A 27,554-nucleotide genomic window follows, 5' to 3' on the forward strand; every position below is an offset into this window, starting at 1 on the left:
TCTCGGGGTTACACGGACCCACGCACATACGTGTGCGTATACACAGGTACAAACACGGGCAGACGCCTCCGGTGCACAGCCGGGACGGGAGGGCCCCGCCGCCCCGTACTGCAGCCCCCCCCCGCGCCGCTTGCGCCGGTTTGTCCCCAGCCCTCGGGAGGCGGCAGCGGCTACACCCGGTGCTCCAGCCGCGCTTTGCCGCCGACTCCGTCACTGGGGGCCGAACAGAGCCGCGCTCACCGCCACACCCCGGGAGACCCAAGCAAAGCGCCGCCCGCCGACCCCCACCCCGGGGCCCACTGCCGCCGCGACCGGGACACTACTGCCGCCGCCGCTCACCACAGACCGCCCCGCCGAGGGCGGTGCCTGCCTGGCAAAGGCGGGAACTTCCGGCTCCAGCCAGCCCCACCCCTCACCTTGGCCTCGGCTCCACGCTAAGCCAATGAGGGCTGGGAGGCGCAGCCGGGCAGGTAACCGGGAGCCCAATCAGAAAGGCGCCGCGGGAACAGGTGGGGGCGGGGCCTCGGCGTGCCGCGCTCGCGGCCCCGCCCCTTTGCCTCACTGGCGGCCGCGCCAATCGGCCCCCGCGGCGGCGCCCCGCTCCGCGCGGCTGTGTTTGGAGGCTCCGCGGGGGAGGGGCCACCTGCCCTGAGCGGCGCCGGCTGCGGCACCCGCCCGCGGGGCGCCCGCCCCGCCCGCCTCCCCACGGCCCCCCCCCGTCCTCCCCGCCCCCAGCACAGCGTGAGGGGCCGCCCGGCGGCCGGGCCGTGAGGGCAGCGGGCGGCCCGGGCCGGAGGAGCGCGGAGGCAGCCATGGCACTGGTGGCCCCGGAGACTCGGAAGTTCACGCGGGCGCTGAGTAAGCCCGGCACGGCGGCGGAGCTGCGGCAGAGCGTCTCCGAGGTGGTGCGCGGCTCCGTTCTCCTGGTGAGCGCGGGGGCGGCCCGTGAGGGGCCCGGGCGAGGCTGCGGGCGGGGGGAGCCTCCGCTGCGGCCTCTCGGGGCTGCGGGGCGGGCAGCGAGCGGTGTCCCGGGAGGAGGAGACGGGCCCTTTGATCCCTCCCGGGCTGTCGGGGGGGGGAGAGGTCGGCGCGGCCCCGTGCCGGGCTTGCGGCTCTTGGCCTCCCCCGGCGGCTGCCGCGGGCGGGGTGAGGTGCGGATGCAGCCGCAGGCGGGGCGGGGACGCTCCCAGCGGCAGCGGCGCGGAGGGCGCCATGGGATGCGGCGCCCGGCGGGCACGGCTGGGCGCTCCCGCCCGCCCCGCCGCCAACTTGTGGGACAGCCGGGGCGAGCGGAGCCCTGCGGGAAGCCGCGGCCCCCGACTCGCTGCAACCTGGCTCGGGCCGGGCCGGGGGGCCTGAGGGCTCCCTTCTCCTCCACCTGTGGAGCGGGTGCAGCGGGCGCTTGGCCCTATTTGGCTGAAGCGCTTTCGCGTGTGTGTGTAAATAATGGTGCGACAGCGGCTTTTCGTCTTGCACGCGTTACAGCTAAAACGCGTTTGTTGTTGTGTGTATCGCACAGAAGGGAAGATGAGTGCTGGCAAGTGCAGCGGGAATGTTTTAATATGTTGTTATTTGTCCCTGCTGTCTGCACTGTGCTAGCACGTTGCTGCCGTTCTTGCCAGTTCACAATTGGACGCGTATATTTCATTTAAACTGCTGAAAGTGAAGTTGTGTGAAGGTGTTAGGTGGTGAACTGAGGCAGCTGGCCTGAGAGAGAGAAGTATGTTTTTTTGGCCCGGCTGTACTCAGGTGACGACATCTTAAGCAGCCTCAGTGAGGTTTTTCCCAGATTCTTTCTTGGGGCTCTTATTCGTGATATGCATTTGTTTTCCGTGTAGTTTTGTTATCTCCAAGGGGAATGCTTTAGTAAGCAATTAACTCTTTGTAACTAGCGAGGGGTTCCTGGTACTGGAAGCTGATGTGTCATTTGTTTTTCACTCTTGCTAATGCGGAGTATGGCTTTGTCTAACTTTTTAAAACTGCTTGTCAGAACAGAGTCTTGTCATAGCTTTGTGTTCTAAGAGTAATAAATGATGGAGCTGTAATTCAAAGGCAAATACCTTTCCTTGGTAAAATGATGGCTCTAAAATTAAATTACTCTTTATTTAACTGTGGGTCGTGGAATATATAATATATAATAAAATACCTCATATGCATAGTTCAGGGTCCACCTGAACACTGACAGCTTTCCACAAGACACTGTAACATATACATGTAATGAGCATCTAGTATATCTTAACACTTCTACAGGGATCGTGTCTTTCCTGGGAAGAGTGGAAGAAGGATGTATATATTTTAAAGTGTTCTTCATATGGTGGGAGCATGAAAGAGATTTAAGCATTTCCATGACACAAATAAATGTTTCTTTTGCAGTAATCTGCAACCCTACCCTCACCCCATTCCCCTTTAGAAGTTTTTTTTCTTCATTCACTTATGAATAGTGTCATTTTTGACACTATTCTGCAGAATTTTAAGGAGGTGAAAGAAGCAATGGTGCGAAGTGGTGTGCTGGCTCAATCTTATTCTGAATAAATAAGGTCTTCCATCACTGTTAGAAACCAAAAGTAGTGAATTACCATTCATGGTGACTTAACATCCAGGTCAAGTTTGTCATCCTTTCCTGTTAGCTTGGTGCATGGAGCAAAATCCCCATTTCTGTCCCATACAGTCTTGTCCTGAATTTCACCTTCCTATTTCAGCCATGTTTTGCCTCTGCTGCTATGTCTGTCCTACTGTCATAAATGCTGTTCATTTTATCACTGAACTCCTATGTTCCTGCTCACACACTGTTTAAATCGTTAAATTAATTGCAGTTTTTTTTACTTTTACCTTTTTTTCCTCCTTTGAACGTAGTGTAACTCTTTTTCTTGAGCATTGTGATGTGTGGAATGGAATTGTGCTTCTTTTTAAAAGCTTAGGTGATATAATGTAGGTGTTTGGGGTGGGTTTTTTTTTGTTTTGTTTTGTGGGTTTTTTGGTGTGTTTGTTTGTTTTAATAGAAGACTTTTAAAAATATTTGCTTCTCTAAACTTGACAAGATGGCCTGTTTCTTAGCTGTTGGAGTTTCTGGGCTTCATTATCTGAAAACTCCATTAGGCTGACCTGGTGGACATAAGATTTCTTCCAGTATTATAATAGTTGAGGAATATTATATTCCGATGTGTGTCTTTAAAGAGAAGACGACCCACTTTTTTTTTCCCCTCAGCTGCCTCCCAAAGCTCTTTGATAGAGCACCCTGCCAGGATCTCTTGAACTGGGTTGTCAATAAAATGTCTTGCTTTAAACATTGTTTAACATTGGTAACTATTGTGATCTTACTGTTATCACTTGCTTATGAACAAATACTGAAGTTTTCCAATACTGAAAAAATACTGTAGCTTTTTTCCATTGGCTAGGCTTGCAGTGTAGAACCTGGAGGTAGGAAAGAGTGAATTCAAACCAACAGTTCTTGGTGGATGATATGTCCAGATATGTACAACCAAATATTACTTCTGACTGTACATCTCTGCAGCAGAATGTACTGAGCAGTGATGCAAATCATCCAGTCATTACTTGCAGTAGCAGATAAAGTGAACTGCTAATACCTTTGAGGTTATATAGACTCTTTAACTTATTGTCACTAGTGTTTAACAGTTCCATCCATTTTTACCATCAACAATGTATTGCCGCAGTTTTTTTAAAAAAAGGCATTTGTCATATGCAAATGAGGCTTATTAGATCATATTTCTAAAACGTGCTTGTCTTTTCTGTTTTATAAATGTTCTTAGAATCACACTGGGGAAAGAGGACTAAAAACAGCATGTCAGTAAGATAGCATGGTATATCTTAAATTTTCAGGTTGCTGTTCGTTGGAACTAAAAGTCAGAGATTTTTCAGCCAACTGACAGACTAAATAGCTTGGCTGAGTAGTAAAACAACATTAAGCAGATGTGATTAGCTAAGCTAGTTTTCATCACAGAATGAAGCAAGCTATCGTGTCAGCATTTGACATCTCATATATTCTTTCTGTTAGATTTACTTTGCTGAACCAAAGAGTACAGTTTGGTTGGCTGAACTGAAACCTTCTTATTTGGCAATCAGCTTTTCACTGTGGAATAAGGCACATAACATATATCCTGATTATTTGGGTTCCGTTTTTGCTATTTTCTGCCTGACAGTAGCATCCTTGCTGAATATGGTCTTGTGCATTGTTGATGTTGTGTTGATTTCAGACTAGCCACATGACTTAATGTGATGCCTCTGGCCACCCAAATACATTTATGTCTGGGGGGGAAGACTATGGCAATGACAAGTCTGTCTCTTAAACCAGTGATCTTGCCAAGAGTAGTTTTAAATGCAATTTTAACGTTACACATAATTGGAAGCTGTTTCTTTAAGTGGTGATGAGTTATCCAAAGGATGTTGTATGCAGATCAGAAGCACTGCTGGAGGGATGTGTGGTGTCTTGTTCAATTATATGTTAATGATAAATTATGTCAGTAACAAAACAATGTGTTCTACCCTTTATTAAATAAAGCTGTCCCTTAAGGATAATAAGCAATTAAGTGAATGTTTAACGTACCAGATTTGGTCTACTTTTTGTCTAGCTGTCAATAAAATGCCTTTATCAAACATGCAGATGATGAAAATGTTCAAATATACTAAGTAATACAGCAAAAATTGTTTCACCTGTGTCAAAATTAACAATATGGAGATATGGGAAAACAGGATGAAACCTGAGTGACTCCCAGATTGCTCTATGCAGTTCTCCTTTTTTATTTGGACATATAAAATAGGTTTGAGTATTTGAAGGCTGAAATCGTGATATCTTAATACAGTCTTGGACTTTATATGTTAACTTCAGGTACCTGGTGGAGCTCTTGAGTTCTAAAATTCTTGCAGAAATTCAGCTTTTCAGATGTGGAGGAAAATCAGTATATCATAAAGACAATTCAGCCAGTCTCTGAATTGCTGAACTTTACTTGAGGGGAAAAAACCTGCTATTCAACTCTGAAGAAGTTATTTTAGTTTATGGTGTGAACGACTTACCTTTTCTAAAGGAAATAAAAATCAGTAGAGAATATGATCTTTTTGATAAAGGTCCTAACTGCATTTCAGCCAAGTGCATGTAAAAACCTTTTTAATTGGATCTGAAACACTAGTAAAAAAATTGTTATTTCTGGCAAGTCTGATATTGCTAAGAAGACTTACTGGGTATGATAGACATTTCTGTGGTTGTGAAGAATAAGAGAGTGGACTATAGCATTAAGGTGTCTATTAATAAATACCATTAAACTTATTTAAATTTTAAAGGTCAGTAAACCTCTTATTCAGAAAGGGAATAAGGAGGGTGGGGGGAAATACAGGACAGCTGAATTTCTGTGTGAACAAAAATAACGTTTAGCCATTCAACAACATTAGATCATTCTTCTTAGCTGCACCTATTTCCTTATTATTTTCTGGAACTTTTTCTATCCAGCTAGATAAGGACAATTATGTTAAAAGTAGTTGCTTCTGATACAGCAAATGTCAGTTGTAGGGTGATGCTGGATTGGGCTTTCAGTTTATGGTGGCAGCAGCTCTCAGGCAGCACAGAATACTACAGTATACCTTATTTTTTTCTCTCTTCCCCCTACTTATGCCCTTTAATACTCTACCAAGATCATATATTTGTATCTCAATGGAAGTAGAACTCATTGCACCTGAATTTAAACTTGGGAATTTCACAACCCTGTGATTATTTTTTCCCTTATTGAAGGTCTTGTGCAATAAACTTAAAATGTACATATGTTTTATAACGTATATCCAGCTTAAAGTCGCTTGGTTATGCTGCATTGTGCTTCTATGCAGATGTTTCAAAAAGGTCTGTAAGTACTCATTTTTAAAACTAGGCCTTTAATGTCAACTGTGTGTCCTGTTGCATGGGTATAGATGTTCAAGTTACTTCTAAGTATGTATAGTTGTTGCGCTGAGTGGTCACTTGCATGCGAGTAATGGTGTGCTTGAGGCATGTGTATGCCATCAGACATATGCATGTGTATGCAAACTCAACAATTTGTGAATTTGGCAGTTTTACCAGATTCTGCCAGATTTACGCATGTTTGCTTTAAAAACAGTAAGGAAAAATTACTGATAAGTCATTGAAGCAAGTAAGGGGTGTTCAGTTTTCCAGAGACTGGGAAGCTTGAGTGTATCCTTCTGAGAAATGTATTGCCTATATTTGGTTTGTTTAAGAATTTCTGTAACTGCTAGAGGCGATTTGGTGCAAGTGGCTCTTTATGGAGCCAAAGAAAGGGTTTAACATGTTCAGCTGTGGTGTCTGGGAAGCTCTTGTTTAGACATGTGATTTCTGATGGTGGGTGAAGTATATGCCTAGTGCAGTGATCTGAAAAAAAAAAAATAGCATATATAAAAAACATAAATAAAACTTTCTTCCTTAGCTAACTTTTAGTTTTGACTTTGAGGTTGAATGATCTCAAGTACTTCATTTGATGTAGATACTGAAAGCAAAACTCCTTCATTTGAAAGAGGATGACAATTTAATTCTTCCTTGTCCCCCTTAGGCTGTTTGTGTCCATGAATTATGCAAGGCAGAAAAGGCAAGTTGCCGAAGTAGTCAATGTATTGACACACTGCCTTTCTCTTTTTTTTTTTTGTTATTTTCTTGAAAAACTTATATCTAAAGATGAGAAGATGCTCAAATAATTCTGAGTAACTTACTAAAGTAAGTTACCTTAATTTAGAGGATAGGTTTGTGAAGAGATGCTTACATTCTGTCTTACTCCAGAGGCACTGATGTACTTAGTATCCTAAATTTAATAATCTATGAAACAGTGGTAGGTATCACATAATGAGAAAGCTATGGGATTTTTTTTTTTTTTTCCTGTAAAGGTCCTTAAAGTTCTTTTCATGAGAATGAAAGTGAGCCTATATTATCTCAGAAGAGAGACTTCCTGTAATGTCAAAAAAACTCAACAACAATAACAACAAACCCCCAAAACGAAAAAAAAAACCATAACAGTCTTAGATGCCTTAACAGCCAACCTGGTTAAGTTATGGACAAGATTTCTTGTACTAAGCAAGGCTGGAATTTCATTGGTACAATGGACTCTGCTTTGGAAAAAAGCTTATGAGATGTCTAAAGGTTTTCAGAAAGTTGAGCAGAAGCTCTGAAGAGAGTTTTATGAAGAAAACTATTGGGCTACACAAAGGTTTGGTCACAGAAATCTGTAGCTGAGGTTGTCTTCTACTATACTCCCATTGTGACTGGTTGAGAGCAATAGCAGCTTTGCTGCAGAAACATTAAGAAAAAAAATATTAATCTGATTGCAGGGGTGGGAGATGGTATTCTTTGCCAATGTAAGGATGAATTACTGTGTCTGTTAGAACATTTTGTAATCTCCTTGTCTGTGCCCAGTGAATCAGAGAAGAGAGGAGGAATAGGGAATACAGATACTGTCTTCTGCATTCTCCGTGTCCAGAGTTTGCTGCCTGGTTTGGAGACTCAGGCAGTTCAAGTGAGGAGAAATGTGAATGAAGAAATTGAGAGCATTTGTTGAAAAATCTGTGTGGATCTGGCACCTGAGACTGGTGAAACTTTCCATTCCACTCTGTGACTAGTGCTCTATTAAGGTAGCGGTGTTGCCTTGGGGCTGCTGCTAAATATCTATAATAATAATGATTTTTTAAAAAAGTCAGCAGGAAAGATGTTTCCAAGGAATGTCGTGTGAAAGGGTGCCATGGTTCTCTCACACAGTCACAGAATGGCTGGGGCTGGAAGTGGCCTCTGGAGATCATCTGGTCCAACCCCTCTGTTCAAGCAAGGCCACCTGGAGCCGGTTTCCCAGGGCTGTGTCCAGACAGCTTTTGAGTATCACCAGAGACAGAGACTCCACAACCTCCCTGGGCAACCTGTGCCAGTGCTTGGCCACCCTCACAGTGAAAAAGTGTTTCCTAATATCCAGAGGGAACCTCCTGTGTTTCAGGTTGTGCCTGTTGCCTCTGGTTCTGTCACTGAGCAGAGCCTTTGTCCCTCATCTTTACACCCTCCTTTTAGGTATTTATTTACATTGATGAGATCCCCCTGAGCCTTCTCTGCTCCAGGCTGAACAGTCCCAGCTCTCTCAGACTCTTCTCACAGGAGAGATGCTCCAGTTCCTTCATCATCTTTGTGGCCCTTCACTGTACTCTCTCCACTACATCCATGGCTCTCTTGTGTGTGGGAGCCCAGAACTGGACTGTTTTGCATACTTGTTCTGTAAGGAGTTAGTTGCTTTTTAAGAACAAAGTAATCTTAGCTCTGTGTGCTGAGGAAGCAAGCAGATTGCAGGCTGATTCAGACTGAAGAACTTGGTGGTGTCAGTGTAAATCAAGGCCTTATCTGGAATTATAGTTTTAAGCCTCTGGACCCAGGCCAAGCTTTGGTTTGGGGTTCCCTCTGAATAAAAAGGCCCATTCCCATTAAAGGACCAGCTAGAATTTCTTTCTGCTCACCAGCTGAAGGAAAGGATGTCAAGTAGTTTAAGGAGGAAATTTGTTATTCAGCCCCTGGAATTCTTGTGTCAAAAAAGAACATGAAAGTTTTGGATCACTTTTCTATCTTGACACAACAAGGAGGAAGAAATAATTCAGTTGAGACTGAGCATTGTCTGAAAAATCTGATTCATAGGTTTTCTATGGAAAAGCTAAATGTAAAGTAGACCTTTTTATGTACAGTGTTGTCAATGCCAGTAGTTCTGGAAGAAACGTCAGCTTTATAATCCTGAGCAAATCAAGGAAACATGGTTTAGACTGGCTTTGCTTTTTTTTTTCCCCAACTGCTTTTGTAGTACTCTTGGAAAGTTTCTTCTAGTGATGATTCTAGGAAAGAATACTAGAAATTAAAAAATACGGGACACTAAATCAACAAAACTGTTCACTTTTCAAAATTATACCTTGCTTTTCTAAACTTGTTTGAAATTTTCAGGGATGAAAGAGTGTGTGCAAAACCAATGTTACAGTTGCTACAAGTTAAAATCAAACAGTCCCTTTTGAAGTTTCTTCTACTAAGAAACATAGTTGTTTATGCAATGGGACTGTCAAGTGACCTCACCTAAAATTAACTAAGCAACCAAAATGAGCCTTAAAACTCAACCCTCCTCCAAACACAAACAAAACAAGAAAAACAATTCCAACCCCCCACAGACTATATATATACAAAAGGGTAAATATTTATTTTTAGTCACAACAAAGGTGAGAAGGGCTAATGGCGATCCAGAGCTGCTAGAATGCTGAGAAGCCTGTAATACAGATCCATTAGTGTCAATAAATAATCCTTAGCTGCTGCTTTCTGTACTTCTGGGTGCTTTTTGATACTCAGGTGTAGCTACTGACTTTAAAAGAGAGCGCATGTTGACAGATACTGATCCAGGTTTGGAAATTTGAGGCACAGACTAAACTGCTTTTTCTACTGCCAGGTACTCTGTGGATGGGAAGGAGCTATTTGGTGAATTCAGAGATAAGACAGGGTTTTATGTTTTTAGTACTATAAAATTAATCCCTCAACAAAGAGTGACTACACATTATACTCAGAATAGGTAATGCTTGTATAATTTTAAGTAGAGAAAGCATTTAAGTATTTGGTTACATTAGTGCAGGATGTAATACATTGCATTTTTTTGTGTTACATAAGTGAAATGTAGTTGATTTCGGGAACCTGGAATTCAATGTACATGAGTTTGTAGACATTTCATTTGGTTTCAGCTTGCAAGTCCAGAGTATGCGTTGCCTTTGAATGCTTGTGCTTTGACCATAACAGATATGAGCTTGCTACCTTACTGGTTGCCGAAGGTACGGCTGCCCTTCATGTGCTGAAGGGAGTACTGCAACATACAGGAATAAGAAAAATAGAAGCTCCACAGAAAGATCTGAGTGTTTTCAGTGGGAGAGGCAAAGGCTAGTAAGATAGTTCCTGGTCTCATTGTAACAGGTTTGTGAAGAAATCAAAAGTCAAATGGAAATGCTATTTAGCATTCTGCATATTAAAATAAAGAAAAGAGGTTTTAGTTTTAAGGTGATGGAAAGATAGCATGGTGGGTTTGACCCTGGTGGGATGCCAGGTACCCACCAAAGCTGCTCTGTCACTCCCCTCCTCACCTGGACAGGGGAGAGAAAACATAACAAAAGGCTTGTGCGTCGAGATAAGTATAGGGAGATCCTTCACCAATTACTGTCATGGGCAAAATGGGGAAAATTAATTTGTTACCAATCAAATCAGAGCAGGCTGCAGTTCTACAGAAACTGCTCCAGCGTGGGTCCTACATGAAGTCACAAGTGCTGCCAGCAAACCTGCTCCAGCCTGGGCTCCTCTCTCCACGGGGCCACAGGTCCTGCCAGGACCCTGCTCCAGCGTGGGCTTCCCACAGGGTCACAGCCTCCTCTGGGCATCCACCTGCTCTGGCGTGGGGTTCTCCACAGGCTGCAGGTGGATCTCTGCTCCACCATGGAGCTCCATGGGCTGCAGGGGACAGGTGGCCTCACCATGGGCTGCAGGGGAATCTCTGCTCTGGTGCCTGGAGCACCTCCTGCCCCTCCTTCTTCACTGACCTTGGTGCATGCAGAGTTGTTTCTCTCACATGTTCTCACTCCTCTCTCCCAGCTGCTCTTTTTCAGCAGTTTTTCCTCTTGTTAACTATGTTATCCCAGAGGTGCTACCACAGTTGCTGATGGGCTCAGCCTTGGCCAGCAGCAGGACTATTTTAGAGTCAGTTGGCATTGGCTCTATTGGATGTGGGGGAAGCTTCTAGAAGCTTCTCACAAAAGCCACCCCTGTAGCCCCTGCTACCAAAACCTTGCCATGCAAACCCAGTACAGGTCATCATCCATTTTCCAGTTTGATGGTGCTGCCAATGCTATGTGTTGTGCTCTTTGTTCTTTAATGTTGCATAATGGTCTTGATATCCTTTGGATTTAGAAGTACTGTTCCTCCCCAGGGTGCTGATACTGGCAGAGAATACACTTGCACTTCACTTGATGCCTTTCTAGGCTTGTTTGTAGGCATGGTTTTAAGTGACTATAGCCTGGCAATAGAATAATGCAGAATTGAAGCTTTGTGGCAAGAAGACTGAAAGTCACTGAATCTGGGCCATTCCTCTCTTGTTCCAGTGCAGTGATAAATGGTATTTCAGACCTCTTTCTGCCAGGCATATTCCCACCTGCTTGCAGTGGCACTAGTACCTCTGTAGTGTAATGTGATCTGATTTAGTAGGTGGTTTAGCTGAAAATGATAGTATTAATAGTATGTTTGTCTTTAAAAATGTTCAAGGAGGCTTCACTCTTACTGTTTTCTAGTCCATGGGGGATTTTAAATTCATGTTGGACCTGAAACGTCAATGAGTTTAAAAAGAACACTCCACGTCATAATTATTTCAAGGATGCTATTCTGATTTCCTTCAGAAATTATCTTGGGATTGTTGCTTGCCAGGCTTGTTAACACCTTGGCGTTATTCTCATGGTATTGTATATGGCCATAGATGGCCCAAGAATGTTGTATATTAATTTCTTCCCAGCCAGAGTGTACAGTGTGATCCAGTAAGTTTTTCCTTCTGTGAAATATGAGAGTTCTAATAGAAAAAAAAAAAAATCCTACTGTATCCAGTCTTGCCAGTGAAGTTCAAGAGACAATACTTCCAACATATTTTGGCAGCTAATGGTCTGCTGGAGGGGAAGTTGGAACTTGTTCCTCACTGAACTAGGAACAAAGGGAAGGAGAAAAACCTGAATCTGAATAACCTCCATAGAGGGATCAAAAGTATAAAAGGATGTCTGAGCCCTGAAGTTTCTGCTACTCTTCACTGAACACAGTAAAGTTGCTCAAAAACTGGGGTTTAACTTTTTTTTTTCCCACTTATTCACTGTTCTGTTGAGCATTATTTGTTCTGGCATGGTTTCGTCAGTGTTTCTGAAAACAATATCTTATAAATCTTACTTGTTCTGTAACGCTCTAATAATAATGAATTTATTTTGTTGTTATTTTACCAGTTTTTAAGACCCCAGAATAAACACTTCAGCTTCAAAAAACTGAAAGTTATGTGACCACTAGGTGGAGACCAGTGAGCATATTTCAGTGCTAGAAATACTATGTTATGGCTTGAATTCTGAAACAGTTAAAAAGGCTAGGTGTTTTTTGTCTTGCACTTAAGAACAAATGTTCATTTATTCAGTTTAGATTGACTTGGACATCTTCCTAAAGTTCTTCGGATTGTTCTTGGTATGTCTGTCCTCAAGATGTACTTCAGTTAAGTCTGAACTTATGGCACATGCTTTATAAGCGGCTCCCAGTGTTCATGTGTGGATGAGAATGTATTGTTATTCAAGCCAGAGTGGATTTGCAAGAAGACTGACCTGTCTACAGCTCTCAACCGCGTGACCTAAAACTGTTAGCTGAGATATTTAGTGTTTTGTAACTGGTAGGGTTTTAAATTTGTGTCCATCTCTCCCATCAGCGCATACATAATACTGTGTATGTAAGATTAATATCTCTGGAGTAGTATTTCTTGGGTTGCAACATTTATGCCTCCTTCTCACTTCTCTAAATGTATAAAAGACATAATAGACACAAACATTCCCTTGTTTGTTCATTAAAATAAACGTGCTATGTTAGCCAGCTGTGACAGCTTCCTTGACTAGATAGGACAGAACTAATCTTACTCCAATTTTCATAAGCATTATTTTTTATTTTTATTATGATCTTTGACGTTAGGGGAGTCTCATGTGAATGATAAACTGCCTTGGGTCTTCAGCCTGATGGAGTACTTAGTGTTGCAGTCGCAGTAGTTTTTTGTTTTCTCTCCTTGGCAAATCTCCGCCTTGCGGAGTGAGCAGATTCTTGGTCAAAATCACATGGGAATCCAAACATGCTATTTGCAAGACTACCTCCTGGACTAATCATACTGGCTTTCTCCTGAAGGATGGAATTCTCTTGGATCTTTCCTCATTCTCTGTGGTTAGTGTGTGGCTACCCAGTGTAATGCCACAGAATCATGGGAAAAACACAAGTTGAAAGGAGAATCTCTGGAAGTCGCCTAGTGCAAATCCCCTGATCAAAGTGGGTCTGGTTAGAGCAGGTTGTTTAGATACTATGCCAATCTGGTTTTAATATCCACAAAGATGGAAATACTTTAACTCCAATAGCTGACAAGCCTCATGGTTGCAAAAAAAAAAAAAAATCCTTTTATGCAAATGGGATATTCTGTGCCTGTTGCCTGTTGTCCTATGCCTATACCTTCAAGAAGAGTCTGGCTTTATCCTCTCTACCTTTCTGTCAGGTAGCTGCTAACAGCAATAAGATCTTCCTCTAGCCTTTACTTAATGCTAAGCCGTTCAAGGTGTTTTAGATTCTTCTCATACATTGTATGCTGCATTCCCTAAACCATCATGATGGCTTCCCCATTAGACTCGGTCCAATTTGTCAGTATCTTTCTTGCACTGAGAAGCCTGCTCAGCATGTTAAACTTGTTGTTAACAGGATGTCATCCTTATCACCCACTCATTCAGACCACACCTGCCTAATCTGGCTACAAGGATGCTAGGGAGACAGTGTCAGAAGTCTTGTTTTACAAACATTCAATGCTTACTGCTCTCTCCAGGTCCACAAAGCCAGCCATCTCATCACAGGAGGCAACCAGGTTGGTCAAGTATAATTTGTGTTTGGGAAATTCATGTTGTCTTCTTGGAACTACTCTCTCATTCTTTATATGTCTGGAAATAGCTTCCAGGAGGGTTTGTGTCATAATTTTCCTGGACTGGAGTGAATCTGACTAGCCTGTTGTTCCCTCTATCCTCCTTCTTGTTATTCTGGAAAGTGGATATGAAGGTTACTAAAAATAATACATACCCAAGTAGACACTCTGCACTAGTTTTGACAAATCAGGTGCTTAAGAGTTTCATCCTTAGGACAACTTGCCGTTGTGGCCACAAAGCAGCTTTTGACTCAGTTTCTTCTTGCCAAAGACACATGAGTTCTTAAAGAGAATGACCTGACAAATGTTGTCTTTGAAATTTGTATGAAGTAGCCATTGCAGAAACAGTCCTTGCAGCAGGAAACAGAACATGAATATTCTTCTTCCTCTCCTTCAGGAACATTCCTAGTAAATATAAACTGTTGTATAGACTCTTCTCTCTTGCAGGGTTATGGGATCTGCAGTTCTTTCCTGCAGCATAGCTTTATCAGGCAGAAGCGAGTATGTTGGCTTTGATATACTGTCATCTGGTTAAAGCCCTCCATAGACTGATAAGTGATGTTGGTTTCAATGTCTTTGAGCTGAGGAGGCTTTGGCCCACATCTCTTGCATTCTGAGCTGCCAGATGGAAGGTGGCGCTCCACCTACAGATACTGTCATGTTTTGTGAAAAGCTGAATTCAGTCAGGATGTGTTAAGGTCTCTAAGGAACCAGATGTTCACTCTTGTCAAGATGGCATTGGTTTGGGCATGTTAAATATCTAGGACAATTTTGTAGGTAAAAATGTAAGCACGTACATCTAATGGTTTAAGAGATTACGCATATTTTTGCAGCTCTTATGCTAGGACCTAGGTGCTTGAATCCTGCCTGAATTATGTTCTCTTGCAAATATGGGCTTGTGTCTTTATGAAATGCTTTGCTATAGTGATGGTATGTCTGAGGACAGAAGGTCCACATTGTTTTGCAGTAACACATTCAATTGAAAGGTCTCTCTAGTTTGATCTGTATTGTCTCAAGTGTTCAATTTCTGTCTAGGAGCCTCTAAGTTCTCATTTTGTTAATGAGACTTTTATCTGGAGATTTTAAATTAACCCAGGCAATTATTCTCTATGTTGATTTGAAGTCCTTCAGTTCCCAAGTGAAAAGTGATTATTAGGCGTCTATTGTAATCAGAGTGGGGTTGGTGGTTAGAGCCTTAAAGCAGTTGTGTAACTGTACTATTAAACAGTTCCCAACAATTTTTTGGAGTGGAGCTACAGCAGTTTCTTTATTACCTGTCCAAGAGAGCAGGTCTCAAGAAGATATGCTTGTGAACATCTTGAAGCTAACACAGCTAATTAATCTTTTTGTCTTTGGGAATCTCATAGTGCAGTCAGTACAGATTCAATGTAGTATATAGCAAGGAGGAACTTGTTGCTCCCAATATAAACAGGCAATTTGGCTTAGAGATGTAATATTTGTAATATATAATGACTCAGCTTCATAAGAGACCTTTTCATAACCCAGGAACAGCTAAAGGCAGTTTGCAATGTCTAGGTTGCTGCTCATATGATGTAAAGTTCAGGCTTGTTCCTATGTTGATTTTTTTTTTTCTTTTGGTTTTGTTTTTTACTATTGGATTAATAATTTTACCTACCTTAGGCTGACCCTGAGTTCTCTTCAATTGGTAGAGAAAAGTTCTGTAAGACCTTTACATTAATTTTTTCAGCTTCCTGTTTCACTTTGAGATGTAATACCCTAATGGATAATATCCCATTGTGTCACATTTCTGGACGTTCACTGCTTGTGCAGTGTGCTTGCTCATTAAGATTGCAGGAATCTCCTTAGTGAAGCTGGGAACTTCCACTTCACACCAAATTAATGTATTGGTAAAGTCTGCTTGTTGTCAGTCTGCTTTACGTTGCATACTATTCAGATTTCGTGTAGTATTAATATTTAAATATCTGGTCAAGCTCTTCCTCCCTCTGATTTACTCTCACCCCTTACATCTCCATATTTATCTCCCTTTGTTGTTACCACCGTGTTGATCCAGGTTGGTTTCAGTTGCCTTTTCGAAAATAGCGTAGAAACATGATGGTACATTTATTCAAGATATAGTTGGAATTAAATTGCTCTTAATTGGTTTTGAATTAGAACACATCCTAGGGTCACTTCCAACCTGAATTAGTCCATGATTCTGTCATCTGTCTTTCCAAATGAAATATTTTTGTCTTCCTGTTTCTTCACATCCTACCTAGCACTTCAGAAGTGAGTTAATTTTCTAGGCTTTTGAAGGAACTGTCTAGTGCATGATAATTTGTTGTGAACCGACTTATTTTTCTTCAACTTTCTTAAGGCATGAACCATTTTTTTTTTACTTTTTGCTGAAACTGTGTGGAACAACCCCCTAAGCAGTGCTTTCTTTTAATGAACTCTTTAACTTTTGATATCATATTTGGAACCTGAACTTTTGTCAGGTCTCTGTAATCCTGCATTCCGGATGGGAATTAAGTGGGCTTCTGCACTACAAGAGTTAAGTGCATTTTTGAGGAGTGGCTTCCATGACAATTCCATGGCTGTTTTCCCTCACATGTTTGCAAGGGTGTCTTTATCTAACCATTTTAAATAGAGCAGAGCATTTCCCTCACTGATCTGCTTGTCTTTGAAGAGGGTAGGGTCAGTGGAGAAACAGACGGTGGTACAGAAACATCGCTGTGGAGGCTCATGGTTATGTATGATGTATCTTTGCCCTTCCTAGCGGAATTCATGCCAAATTCTTCACCCATATCTTCTTTATTCTGCCCCTCACAAAAAGCTGCTCCTTATTAACAAAACTACCTTAACATAATGTTTATTTCTTACAATATGTGGAATGTGCTCGCTGCTGCTTTTCAGGATGTGGGACTGGTGGGAACTACTTGGATCACTGTCAAATATTGATTTATTCTTTTTTTTTAATCAGCATGTCTGTATGTTATTATGTTCTATTTAGGTTAGAAAGATAATGGGAAGCATGCTGAGATGTATTAACTAGGCAGATGTGAGGGAAAAATGCTAATAAATCTTAAATATTTCTTCTGAACGTGTCATTATAACATGCAAGTATTTCCTTGAGATAAGTTAATTTGCATGGAGGAAAATCTGTAGCTGACATCATTAATCTGTTTATTCCATCCCTTCATGCTTCACTTAAGTCCTTTTAATTTAGCTTGTTTTAACTCCATTGCAACAATTTTGAGTTTGTAAGTTCACTTGTTCATTCCGTTTTACAATTTGGTAAGTAAATGAGTTAATACATCTCAGTGCTTCCAGTTTAGGTGAAATATAAAAGCACTCTGTGGTTTCTGCCAGGGTTATTGATACTGTTCTGATGTGGATTGGGACAGTTCCTTTTTACAAATTCCTTGCCTTTAAAAGTAGTTTAAAAAATTTAACACTTCTCAGCATCAGTTAAAGATATTTACATAGTTGTACAATAGACGTCAGTACTTTACGTGGAGTAGAACCCTGTAGTGATAAATGCAATCAGTATAGGTATGATGCAGTATAAACCCAAGAAATTTATCTGTTTAAAATTTCATTCAGTATTTCTGTTTTAGATGTGGATGTTGTTCTGAACTGGATACTCAGTCAGTTGTGTTCTTTTTTTTCCACCTTTTTTATGACTATTGATTATTTGCAACCAAAGACTAGATAAAGTCAGTTTCTGGCAGGTGGGAATTGACTGATGACTTCGCATGTGAGCACGAAAGGAAAAAAGTAAAGAGCCTTCAGCTCCCTTGTGGTTTGCCTGAACTGATAATAGCATGCTGATAACATTGATTTGATCGAAGTAGGTTTACATAACACATCAGGCTTTTTCCATAGCAGCAGTGGTTTAAGAATTTTCCCCTCGTGTCCTGAGTTTTTTATTTTGAAGGGTTTTTTTGTTTTAAACACTCAAAAGCACATATAGGTCAAGCATAGAAATGTTTGCCAGTACGAACTCTGTGCTAAGCATTCTGGGAGAGTGCTTTCTTGCAGCAGATGAGGATTCTTTGTGGCTGGCAGCAGAAACTGCAGCAGTATCTTTGCAGTTTCCTTTCATCTTTGATTGTGTTCTGAGGATCTCTGAAATACAGGAGCTCTTTCCCTGACCCTGTGGAATATCTTTTCATCTCTGTTGCGGGGAATAGCACATGCTGAAAGCCTCCTATCTTCTACAGTTGAGGTATCCTTTGCTTTTCATCACCCTCTGATTTTTGTCTTCTGCGGCTGGATTTTTGGCAGTGTTTGGCTTAAGCAAATAGGATTACATTTCAGTAGCTGATGGTTTCTAGTCGAGGAACATACTAAATGTCGGACGTAATGAAGACAGTACAAGGAAATATTTCTGTGAAGCACAGGAAAATTATTCGAGTCGAGCAAAGCAAGAAGACATTCTGCATATGCAAACAGGGCTGCTAGAAATGCAAAATTCAACAGATTTGGAATGGGTTGCACTACAAGTGTGGTTCTGTTTAAAGGCATTCGTACAGTTTTTGAGAGAAACTGTGGTTATATTTGCAAACAGCAAGGAGAAAACAATGCCCTTGAATACACAGCATTCAGCGTGCCAGATGAAGATTCAGGAATATTGATTCATTCATCCCTGGTAAATACAAACTTGTTTCATTAATCATTTTATCTGCTAATTGAAAGCTAAACTAAAACCAGGATACTGTGTTTATTTAACATCTACTGTGTACATACATGAGTATGCCTTGTCCTGATATTGTAGGGTGTTAGTGCATGTATGTGACATGTAATACACGTGTGCATGCAGCTGTAATGTAAAAGCTTAGGATTCATATTCATTACATCGTTTAGATTCACATTGATAGCTCTGAAGAATTTGTACTCCATAAACTGGATTGTTATAGAAGATTTTCTGCTGTTAGATCTTTCTAAACATACTCCTGGAATGTATTTGGCACTTCAATTGAAGAACAACAGATGATTACGTTATTTGGAAAAACTAAGGAATGCATTGTTAGGAAAACAGTAATGCAGGATTTAATTTTTTTTTTCACATGGATTTGAGTACACTTTTTTTTTTTTCCCCTCAGAAATGATTCTATTTCTGTTTAACTTACTGAAAGGGGTACAGGAGCATTCTAGAAAAAAGAAAAGGTTGAAGGGAGTAATAACTGTTTTCTGCTTTGATCTTAAGGGCTTTTTTAGGTGTTGGCTGGTGCAAATAAAACAGGCTTTAAAGTGGGACTGTCTTCTTTGTACCCCCCAGGTTAATGACGTATTTGTGCGTCAGATGTATTGCATTTAGGCTTGAGGGGGTGGAATTGCAATAGCTAATGTGCGCTGCTTGCTTCAGAATTGGTTTAGTTAAGGATTTAAGTATTTATTTGAAATAATTTGGGGTTACTTGTTAAGTGCTTTGTCACTGGATAGAGAGTTGGAATAAGAGGGGTGTGGTGCATTGAAATAACTGGACAGATTTTGACAAGCTTGTAGTGCCTGCTGGCGTCCCACGCTGTGCAATTGCAGTTATGGAAAGCCTTTAGAAATTTCACAAAGCTTTGTTGTCTTTATGCTGTTCAAGTCCTTTATTGCTGAACTCAAATATGAGAAAAAAAGGGGTGTGTGCATGTATGTACCTGTATGTATAAATATATATCCACGTGTGTGTATGCACACACTCACACATACATTTATATACATGGATACACACACAAAAGCTTCCAGGAAACAATACAGAATAATCCAAACTGTCTTCAGATGCTTTAAATAACTTAGAGTATGTATATTACCACTTATGATAGTATTGCATTTTATAAATTCTTAATATGGTTTGATATTAAAAATAAAATGGCTTCCTCTAGGTATTAGAAGCCTTTTTACACTGTTAGCCGTTTTTAAGTTAGCCTCATACAGATGGTTATTAGACATTTTTTAAACTCTGTACAGTGAACACTTTCAATAACTTTTGTACTCTGTTGAATTTAAGACCTAACACCTTTATTGGACTTAAATTCTATGTCAAGTTAGGTGAGGGAATGATGAAATGCCTTTTTTATGTAATATGAATGATAATAACTTGGAGGTTGCAGGGAACATTTTTTGTATTTTTTTTTTTTTCATTCCTTGTTTAATATGGTCTTGTTCCTCTTTTACCCTACATAATTGGTTTGCAAACTGGCAAGATTAAGCACAAAATATACTTAGTGTCCTGTTTATAACCAAAGTTCCACATCTATCACTTAGTTCTGGTGTATTTTTGGTGGTGCTGGTGTTTGTGGTTGTGTGTATGTTTCCCCGCCCCCCCCCTCCCCCATTTCCGAAATTTCTAGATGATATTAAATAATTATACTGGGGTTTTTTGCTTTTCCTATATGGCTTTGTCAGCTTGGTTTAACTGGAAGTAGTGCATCAAGATAAGTTTCTTCCTAGGCTAAATACCTGAAGGTCAGTATGGAAGACTGGTTGAAATTGGGGAGTCAGAATGACTTCCTGCTCATTGTACTGGACTGGTGTAGTCCATAAGAATAAAAGTCAGAATTTTACAAGAAAAAGAAATGGGACTTCATTAAAAGGTCACACTATTGGTAATCAGAGCTGTCACTGGCTGTCACTTTCTGAGATGTTGTCTGAGGCTGGGGAGCAGTCGCTGCTGATTTACCCCTGAAGAGTGGGAAGACAGGGCAAGACACTGAAAGTCCTGGCAACAGGGACAAGTGTTTTTATGAAACTTGTCTAAGTATATACATAGGACTCTTCAATTACATAATTTATGTACTCTCTGCTATGAAAGCTAATTTGGCCAGCTCTTCCTCCTCTGAAGGGGTGGCTTTCAGCAGGAGAAATTACCTTCTCACTGAGAAGCTGTGCGGGGAGGTGGAGGCTGCAGGAGTCCTGTGCTGAAGGCCAAAAGAGAGTGGCAGTGTGTCACTCCCCTGTGTCTTCTTTTATTTTGGTTGTTGTTGCAACAGGTGCAAGTGTATAGATTCACCTATTTGTCTGTGCTGTATGGGAGTTGCAATTTCTTATCTCTGCCTTTTTGGATGGACCTGCTGTCTGGTTTGTTTAGCTATTTTGGATCGAATATCTCCTGATATAGACCTGTTATCAGAACACCAGTGAATTTTAGGGAGCTCTTTAATTCAAGACGCCATTGATTCTTTTTCAAAGACAGTGTTGAAAATATGTGAAAATTGCCTGCAAATAGAAAACACTTGGCTAGTGGTTCTCCTTGAAGGAAAAATCTCCTGTTCTGTAAAGAAATAAGGAGGTGGAAGTGGTTGATTTAGCACACATTTTTTCTTATTTAACCTGTAATCCTAAGGCCAAGAGGTTATGTCTAAAGTCTTATGAAATCTAATTAAAGCTTTATCTTAAGCAGATCTGCTCTTTTGCGCAAAAGAAATTAAGATAAAATGAAGCCTGGGTGAGAATGTCTTCTCAAAAGTACCGTTTATTTCTATCCATCTGATGTCATTCAAACTTGCAATGAAAATGATATTTCTTATCTTTCGGATAGGAACATTTGTAGCCCATCATATGTGGTTTATCTTGCTAGAACATCATAGGGTCTCTTAGGGTCTTTAGATCCACATGAGTAAAAATCAGTGTATTAGTAAAAGATCATAAATTTAGTTTGGGATGCTCTTAACATTTGCATCAAAATTAATGAAAATGTTGGGGTTTTTTTCCCACATGTCCACCCAGGACATATTTATTTACTACAGATAGTAAGAAAGCATTCCAGTTTGGTAAGTTTTTTTAGTAAGTTGAAGGATACAGTTTTGAAATATTAGCTTGTTTGCTTGATCTACATTACTTAGTTTGTTTTAATTTTCATTTTTTTTCTTTTTTTTTAATCCATTCTCAACATGATATTACATTATTATGTCTGCCACGTTACAGTATCTTAGAGTTAGGAAGGGGTTTTTTTCATGGCCTTCTTATATTCAAATTCCATTTTAACAGTAATCATTTCATAACCAGTTCCTAAGAGTGAAGTGTTACAGTACAGTTAGGGCCTAAACAGCTGTTTCAGATGGTAGGCAAAGATGGAAAATGAGGAAAGGAGAGTGATGTGGTGACAGTAAAACTAAAGAGATGTTAAAAGTTTGGGTTTGGTAATAAATCTGTTGAAGTATTCAGTGAAGGAAGAAGTGAGGTGAGTGTACTAGCAAGGCCGATAGAGGAGGTAGACGCTTCTGAAGTGAGACGGACTGGGCTGAAGGATGTTAACTCTTTTTTTTTTTTCCTTTATATTTGTTTGAAAATTGTAGAAAGCAACATGCTTTTTTTCCCCATGCTTGAGCTGTTTTTGCTCAGTTTGCTTCTAACGGCCTGTTCAACACTGCTATTTCTCTCATTAAACTTCATAACCTTGTAGTTTGGTAAAGCTACTTCAGGTAGTTTAGTAGCTGTAGCATGTGTAAGATTTGGCCTGATAATTTTAAGTAGTCTTTTATTAAGTCTGATGTGGAAAATATCTTTAATTTGGATAACTGTTACTTAATTTGTGCTTACAAAATTTACACAAAGAAACATAGTGCAGTTTGCAGTAGTGTATGTCCAGCTCTTAATAGAGTAGATTTAGGTATTTTCTGGAAACAGAACCACCAGCCTTATATTTTGGTAACTGCAGTTTCTTAGTACGTGTAACCTGTTGGGTTGACACCAACACCACCATAAGGTGTTACTGAGTTTTTGTGTGACAGTTCTTTCTGTGATGCTCATGAGTCATTTGGTTTATTAATAACCTGTGACATCTTTAAGATATAGCAGAGTCTGTGCATGTGGGAAGATTGATTAATGACAGTAGTGAGCTACGTAATTCTGAAAATAACTCCATAGTAGACATTCAAGTTGCAGATATTTTGATTTCAGAGTAATTTTAAATTATATATATATGGTTTTTACAAAAGGCTGTTGTCTTGTTTTAACATGTGATGTGTTCAAAGAAAACCTGAAAACATTAATTTATTAAAAAGCCTTCTATTAAGGCCCATCCTTGGTGTCTGAATTAACAAATTACTATCAACATGCTTATGTAAGGTAGAAAAGTTCAATAGAAATAAAGAAGAAATACATAAATGAGAAAGTTCTAAGGAAGTCATTCTGCTGAGTAAGTGGAAGTTGTTTTTTTAATGGACCTAAACAGCTTATGCAGCAATTCTCTAATGGTGTGCAGATAATTTGTATGGCTTAGTCTATTATTTCACTCTCATAACTCGCTTCAACTTGTAACTGTATTACAAGTGGCTTTTATTCATCAGCAACTGGAGCATTAGATCTCAGTAGGCTTCTTAATAAGGAAGAAACAGACATGTTTGGGTACAGCACCTAACTGTTGCATAGTTTTTCATGGGTCACTTGCATGAGGGCACTTCTTTTATCTCCTCTCATCTTACTGCTTTGGGTGGATAAAAACCTGGTGTTTTGTATGCTGGCTTGTAGTTTTGGCTAAATCTCCTGATAGTTTTTGTGAACTTTATTTGTTTTGACCTCTTAGACTCCTTTGGGAAGAATGCTTGAATGTCCATCTGTGGTATCTCTACCATCTCAGCAGGCAAAATTGCAGCACACATTCACCAAACATGCAGTTCCTGCAGCAAATATACTTCTTTGAAAGATGCACATGAGAGGAATACCAGACATAGGTTGGCAGACACTCAGTGCACTGGCATGCAAAAGATAAGATTAAATATTGTATCTTCAGTAAAAATTCTTTAGGACTGAGGATAAAATCAGAGGATAATTAGTCAACTCTATATGCATAAGCCATTCTTCATCCATTACAACATAGGTTGGACTAGTGCAGAAAGACACCTGACCCCAAAAATATGGCATTAGGTTGAATCCAGGTAGAAAACATGTTCCCTTTGAATGTAGCAGCAGGAGATCTCAGGGGAGCTGGATATCATCCTTTGAAAACAACCAAGAGATCTGGTGTTAGAAAAAAAAAAAAAAAAAAAAGGGAAAACCAGAAAACAAACCACCAAACAGGCAACTTTAAAACCTTATATGATCTTGAGGAATGAGAGGACAACTACAATGGTGGAGAAGCTGTGTGGGTGGTGCTTTCAAGACTAGAGTCTAGACTTAGTGAACCCACAGAAAGGAGTTGACTTCTCTGCTTGCTCTTCCTGATTAATACTTCTTTCCACCTGCTTTAGGAACAGCCTGAAATGCTCATTTGAATAATCTACAGATGCAGGTGTCCTATTCTGTCATGGAATTAAATGCAACTAAAGTAAAGCTGGGAGCCAACTGCTGACTCTTGCAGTGTTATTGTTTCTTAGAACTCTACAGTGTGAAGTCCAAGACAGGTGTTTGCATCTGAGTTTAGGAGCAAACCAAGATGCACTCTCACTTCAGCCCAAGGCCAGAGGTGAATTAACAATCTCCTCAAGGAGCAAATCGCTCCTGGAAAAAATCTTCTAAGGTTGATGTTACACAGTGGGAAGACCCCTACCTCAGGTTTGCTTGACAAAAAGCTTCAGTTTGAGAGATCATCATACTTGGGGTTTTGTCTCACTTTTTGTCTTTTGTTTGGTGTCTGTGCTGCCCTGTTAGTTTTGATAATTAAGGTACTGCCCAGGTAGGGAAAAAAACTATCTGTAGGCCAGTACTTTTCTCACAGTCAGTCTGCTTTTGTACATCTTGTCTATAATGATGTATGTCAGAACAATAGTTAAATCCTTTAGCAGAAGTACAGTTTTAATGTTGGAGTCTCCTATCCTGACTAAATTCTACTGATTTTTCTTTCTTTCTTTTTCCTTCCTTCCTTCCTTCTTGACCATAAGGAAGTCAGATTTTCCCTGAAAACAGAAGAATATATACTAGAGGAATATATACTAATATATACTTAACTCACCAGTGAGTTAAGAAGCAAGAGCATCTTAAGTTGATAGATCATAGGTAACAGTATGGAAAAGTGTACTTTGGACAAGGCATAAGTTAATCTATATTTGCTTAGCTCTGCTGTGGTTTTAAACTTATTTTGGTTTCTATTTGTCACAGAATAAGAGTATCCAAACTAAGGTACTGTATCTTCTCTGACAGGTAGTAATGTCTAGCTGAGGGCTATTAATGAATATGCTATGTTGGTATTAACAACTTTAGTAAAATTCTTATTCCATGAAATAAAGAACTTTTTGAAAGTGCATTGTACAAAAACATTATGGACCAAATCAAGGCACTGACTGGGAGAGTCCTTTACGCTGCCAGTAAAACAGGCAGCTCAGTTTTCTATTACAGTTTCTTGAGCAGTAATACTGACCTATACATTGGTGTTGCCTATTTTCATCATGCAACCTACTCATGATAGAGACCTCTTCTATGTACTACATCGGCATCTCTGTCCTGTCCAGGCTACTTGAATCTCTCCCTAAAAATAATGTTTTGAGAATAACTTTAAATGCAATGCAAAACTTGAGATTTGTATGATTCATTTTGATATAAAGAGATGGCTTTCTAAAGAGGGATTGTGATTCTACCTATTTGACACAGGGCTGAATTCCTGTTTTACCAAGGAAAGTCAGTGAAATGGGAATATTTTAGTTATAATGTTGACAACGTGAAAAGTTAGGTAATATGTAGCACACTCTTATGTGTGTCTTCCTCCTTCCTCATGATTTTCTTGCTAGATACTGTACTCCCTATTGGTGGGACTGCAAGTTACATGATTACAGTATTTGCCATAGGAAGAATGAGCCTTCCTAACTGCCTTGGGACTTCTTCTATTTCATCTAAGCATGGTGTGTATGGCAGGGAGTCGCCAGGTGAATTGCATGGTATATTCCATCTGCTGTCAGGTGGCTGAGCCTTTCTCTTGAACTTGTGAATGTATTTCTCCAGGGCAAGTCCGTATCTGTTGATCACTTACGAAACCTGGCAGTATTAACATATGTATAGTTGCAACACTGAATCTTCCACTGATTTGTGAGATGTTAGGCCTTTAATACAGCTGTACGGCAGGGTGCCAAGTGTGGGAGGGCAGTGCTAGAACATCTTTTACTATACAAACAAGAAAAAGAACTATTGGCTTTTAATGGTGCTTGTCATTCAGCTAAAGTGGGTCCATATTTTCACATGAGCTACTGTCTTAAAAACCCAACCCAAAACTAACCAATGCAAAAAACCCCAACAAACTCTATACCTCCAACAAAACAAAGCATCAAAACTCTTCCAGTTGTCCGTCCTCCTCGGTTTTGAAAGTTATTTTTTAAGAGATGCTGTGAGTTGCCAAGGGATTGAAAGAGCCATAAAGGAGAACAGGTGTATGGTTTTAGTAAATGATGTTGTAAAATCCTTCTATTTTCACATATACAGGACATGCAAACCTACAGCAAGACTATTCCTCCCACCCAATTTTCCCCAGTTGCTACAGGTTAAGCAGTAGTTCTTTCCTTAGAACAGCTAACAGAGACAAGTTGGGCTGTAATTATAGCTGGTAGATTTAGCAAATGCTGATATTGGCCACTCAACAGGGTTTAGTGATCTTGATGCAGATTGTAAGTAGGACTTGGAGCGAAAGAAGTGCCATTAAATCAAACTACTCAGTTTTTAGCCTCTTCCTACATTGAGGCGGGGTAGTCGTCCTTTCTTCCATTGAAGTTGAGGGAATTCTTATATGATGCGTGTCCCCTTGCTGTCTCTCACTCTTCATTATGTGGTATTGTGCATTAGGAAAGCAAACTCTTGAAGTGAAAAGTGATTTGACGGAATAAGAGGGTATGTGGGGAACTTGTCTTTTGGGCAACAAATTTGCTGGGTGAATCACTGAGGTATGCTGGGAATACTGAGAACTTTTTTACCTATGTAGTTTTGTAATTGCATAGGTAATTCCTTAAGGGTGTATGATGCAAGAAGAGAGCCAACTATTTGGCTATTGGAAGTAATATGAAAAGTACTGCTGTTAAAAGTACTGTGAGAAGTCCTTCAAGCCACTGTGTAGATAGATTATTATAGAAACAATGGATTTCATCTGAGTTATTTTGCAGATAGGTCTTTGCAGGAAATTACTACCTAAATAATTTTGGGAGTGATGTTGAAAATTCAGTCAAATAACTTTTGTACAGTGACATCCTTTTTGTACATGCATTATTTTCCTGGATTCTCTGTTGATCTGTATTCAGGTAGCTGGCTGATACAACAAATTGAGTAGTACCTTTCTCGTTTTTTAAATTGTAGTTCAATGGTTTAACACTACAGATCATGTAGATAAATTTTTGGCATATCTTAAAGTTCTGGTTTTCATCTTTCACATTGTGTATCATAATAATAATAATGGTAAATTTTTTTAAATATATCTCTCTAATAAATTAACTTACCTCTTTTAGCCATGTGGTGCCTGGGTATCTCATGGGCTGTTGTTGCCTGCTGCCCCCCCCCCCCGCCAAGTGTTGGGGTGGTTTTTTTGTTTTGTTTTTGGTGAATGAAATTATTGAGATTCGCTAAGTCCTTGGAAGGAAATAAATGTTCTAAATACACATCAATTTAGCAATTAAGGTCTATTTAATGAAGGATATAGCTCTGGAGATACTGCTTCACATTTCTGTTGTTGTCAATAAAAGAACCTTCTCTAATGGCATATGCATGTTGATGAAATACAAGCTAGAAATTACATTAACCATTCAGTAGGAAAAAATAGCTTCTGTATCTTTAAACTGATGTTGAAAGCCAACAAGCCAAGATTTTTGCTTTTTGTCCCTCACCATGTTTTGAGAAGAATAAGGAGAATGATGGGGAAAGAAAATCACATTTATACTGAACTAAAGTAATCCAGATGCATTCAAGAGAAGTACCTGACCAGGATAAAGCAATGTTGCAGTTTAAAAGTATAATTCTTTGCTAAATTAACCAAAAGAAATACCATTTAGAGTGTAT

The 27,554-nt window shown here is 40.2% G+C and overlaps 1 protein-coding gene across 6 annotated transcripts in view; it reads left to right on the forward strand.

The window, feature by feature from the left end:
* Positions 1-748: 748 nt before the first annotated feature.
* The window catches only part of DOCK9 (dedicator of cytokinesis 9), a 125,291-nt gene continuing 98,485 nt past the window's right edge, over positions 749-27,554 (forward strand). For all 6 annotated transcript variants that reach the window (XM_082063009.1, XM_082063013.1, XM_082063015.1 and 3 more), the window contains exon 1: positions 749-926. In XM_082063009.1, the coding sequence (XP_081919135.1) occupies positions 813-926 (114 nt within the window). In that variant the 5' untranslated portion in view covers positions 749-812. The remainder of the gene's footprint in view (positions 927-27,554) is intronic.

The sequence above is a fragment of the Streptopelia decaocto genome (assembly GCF_964273445.1).
Source record: "Streptopelia decaocto genome assembly, chromosome: 1".
Taxonomy (NCBI): domain Eukaryota; kingdom Metazoa; phylum Chordata; class Aves; order Columbiformes; family Columbidae; genus Streptopelia; species Streptopelia decaocto.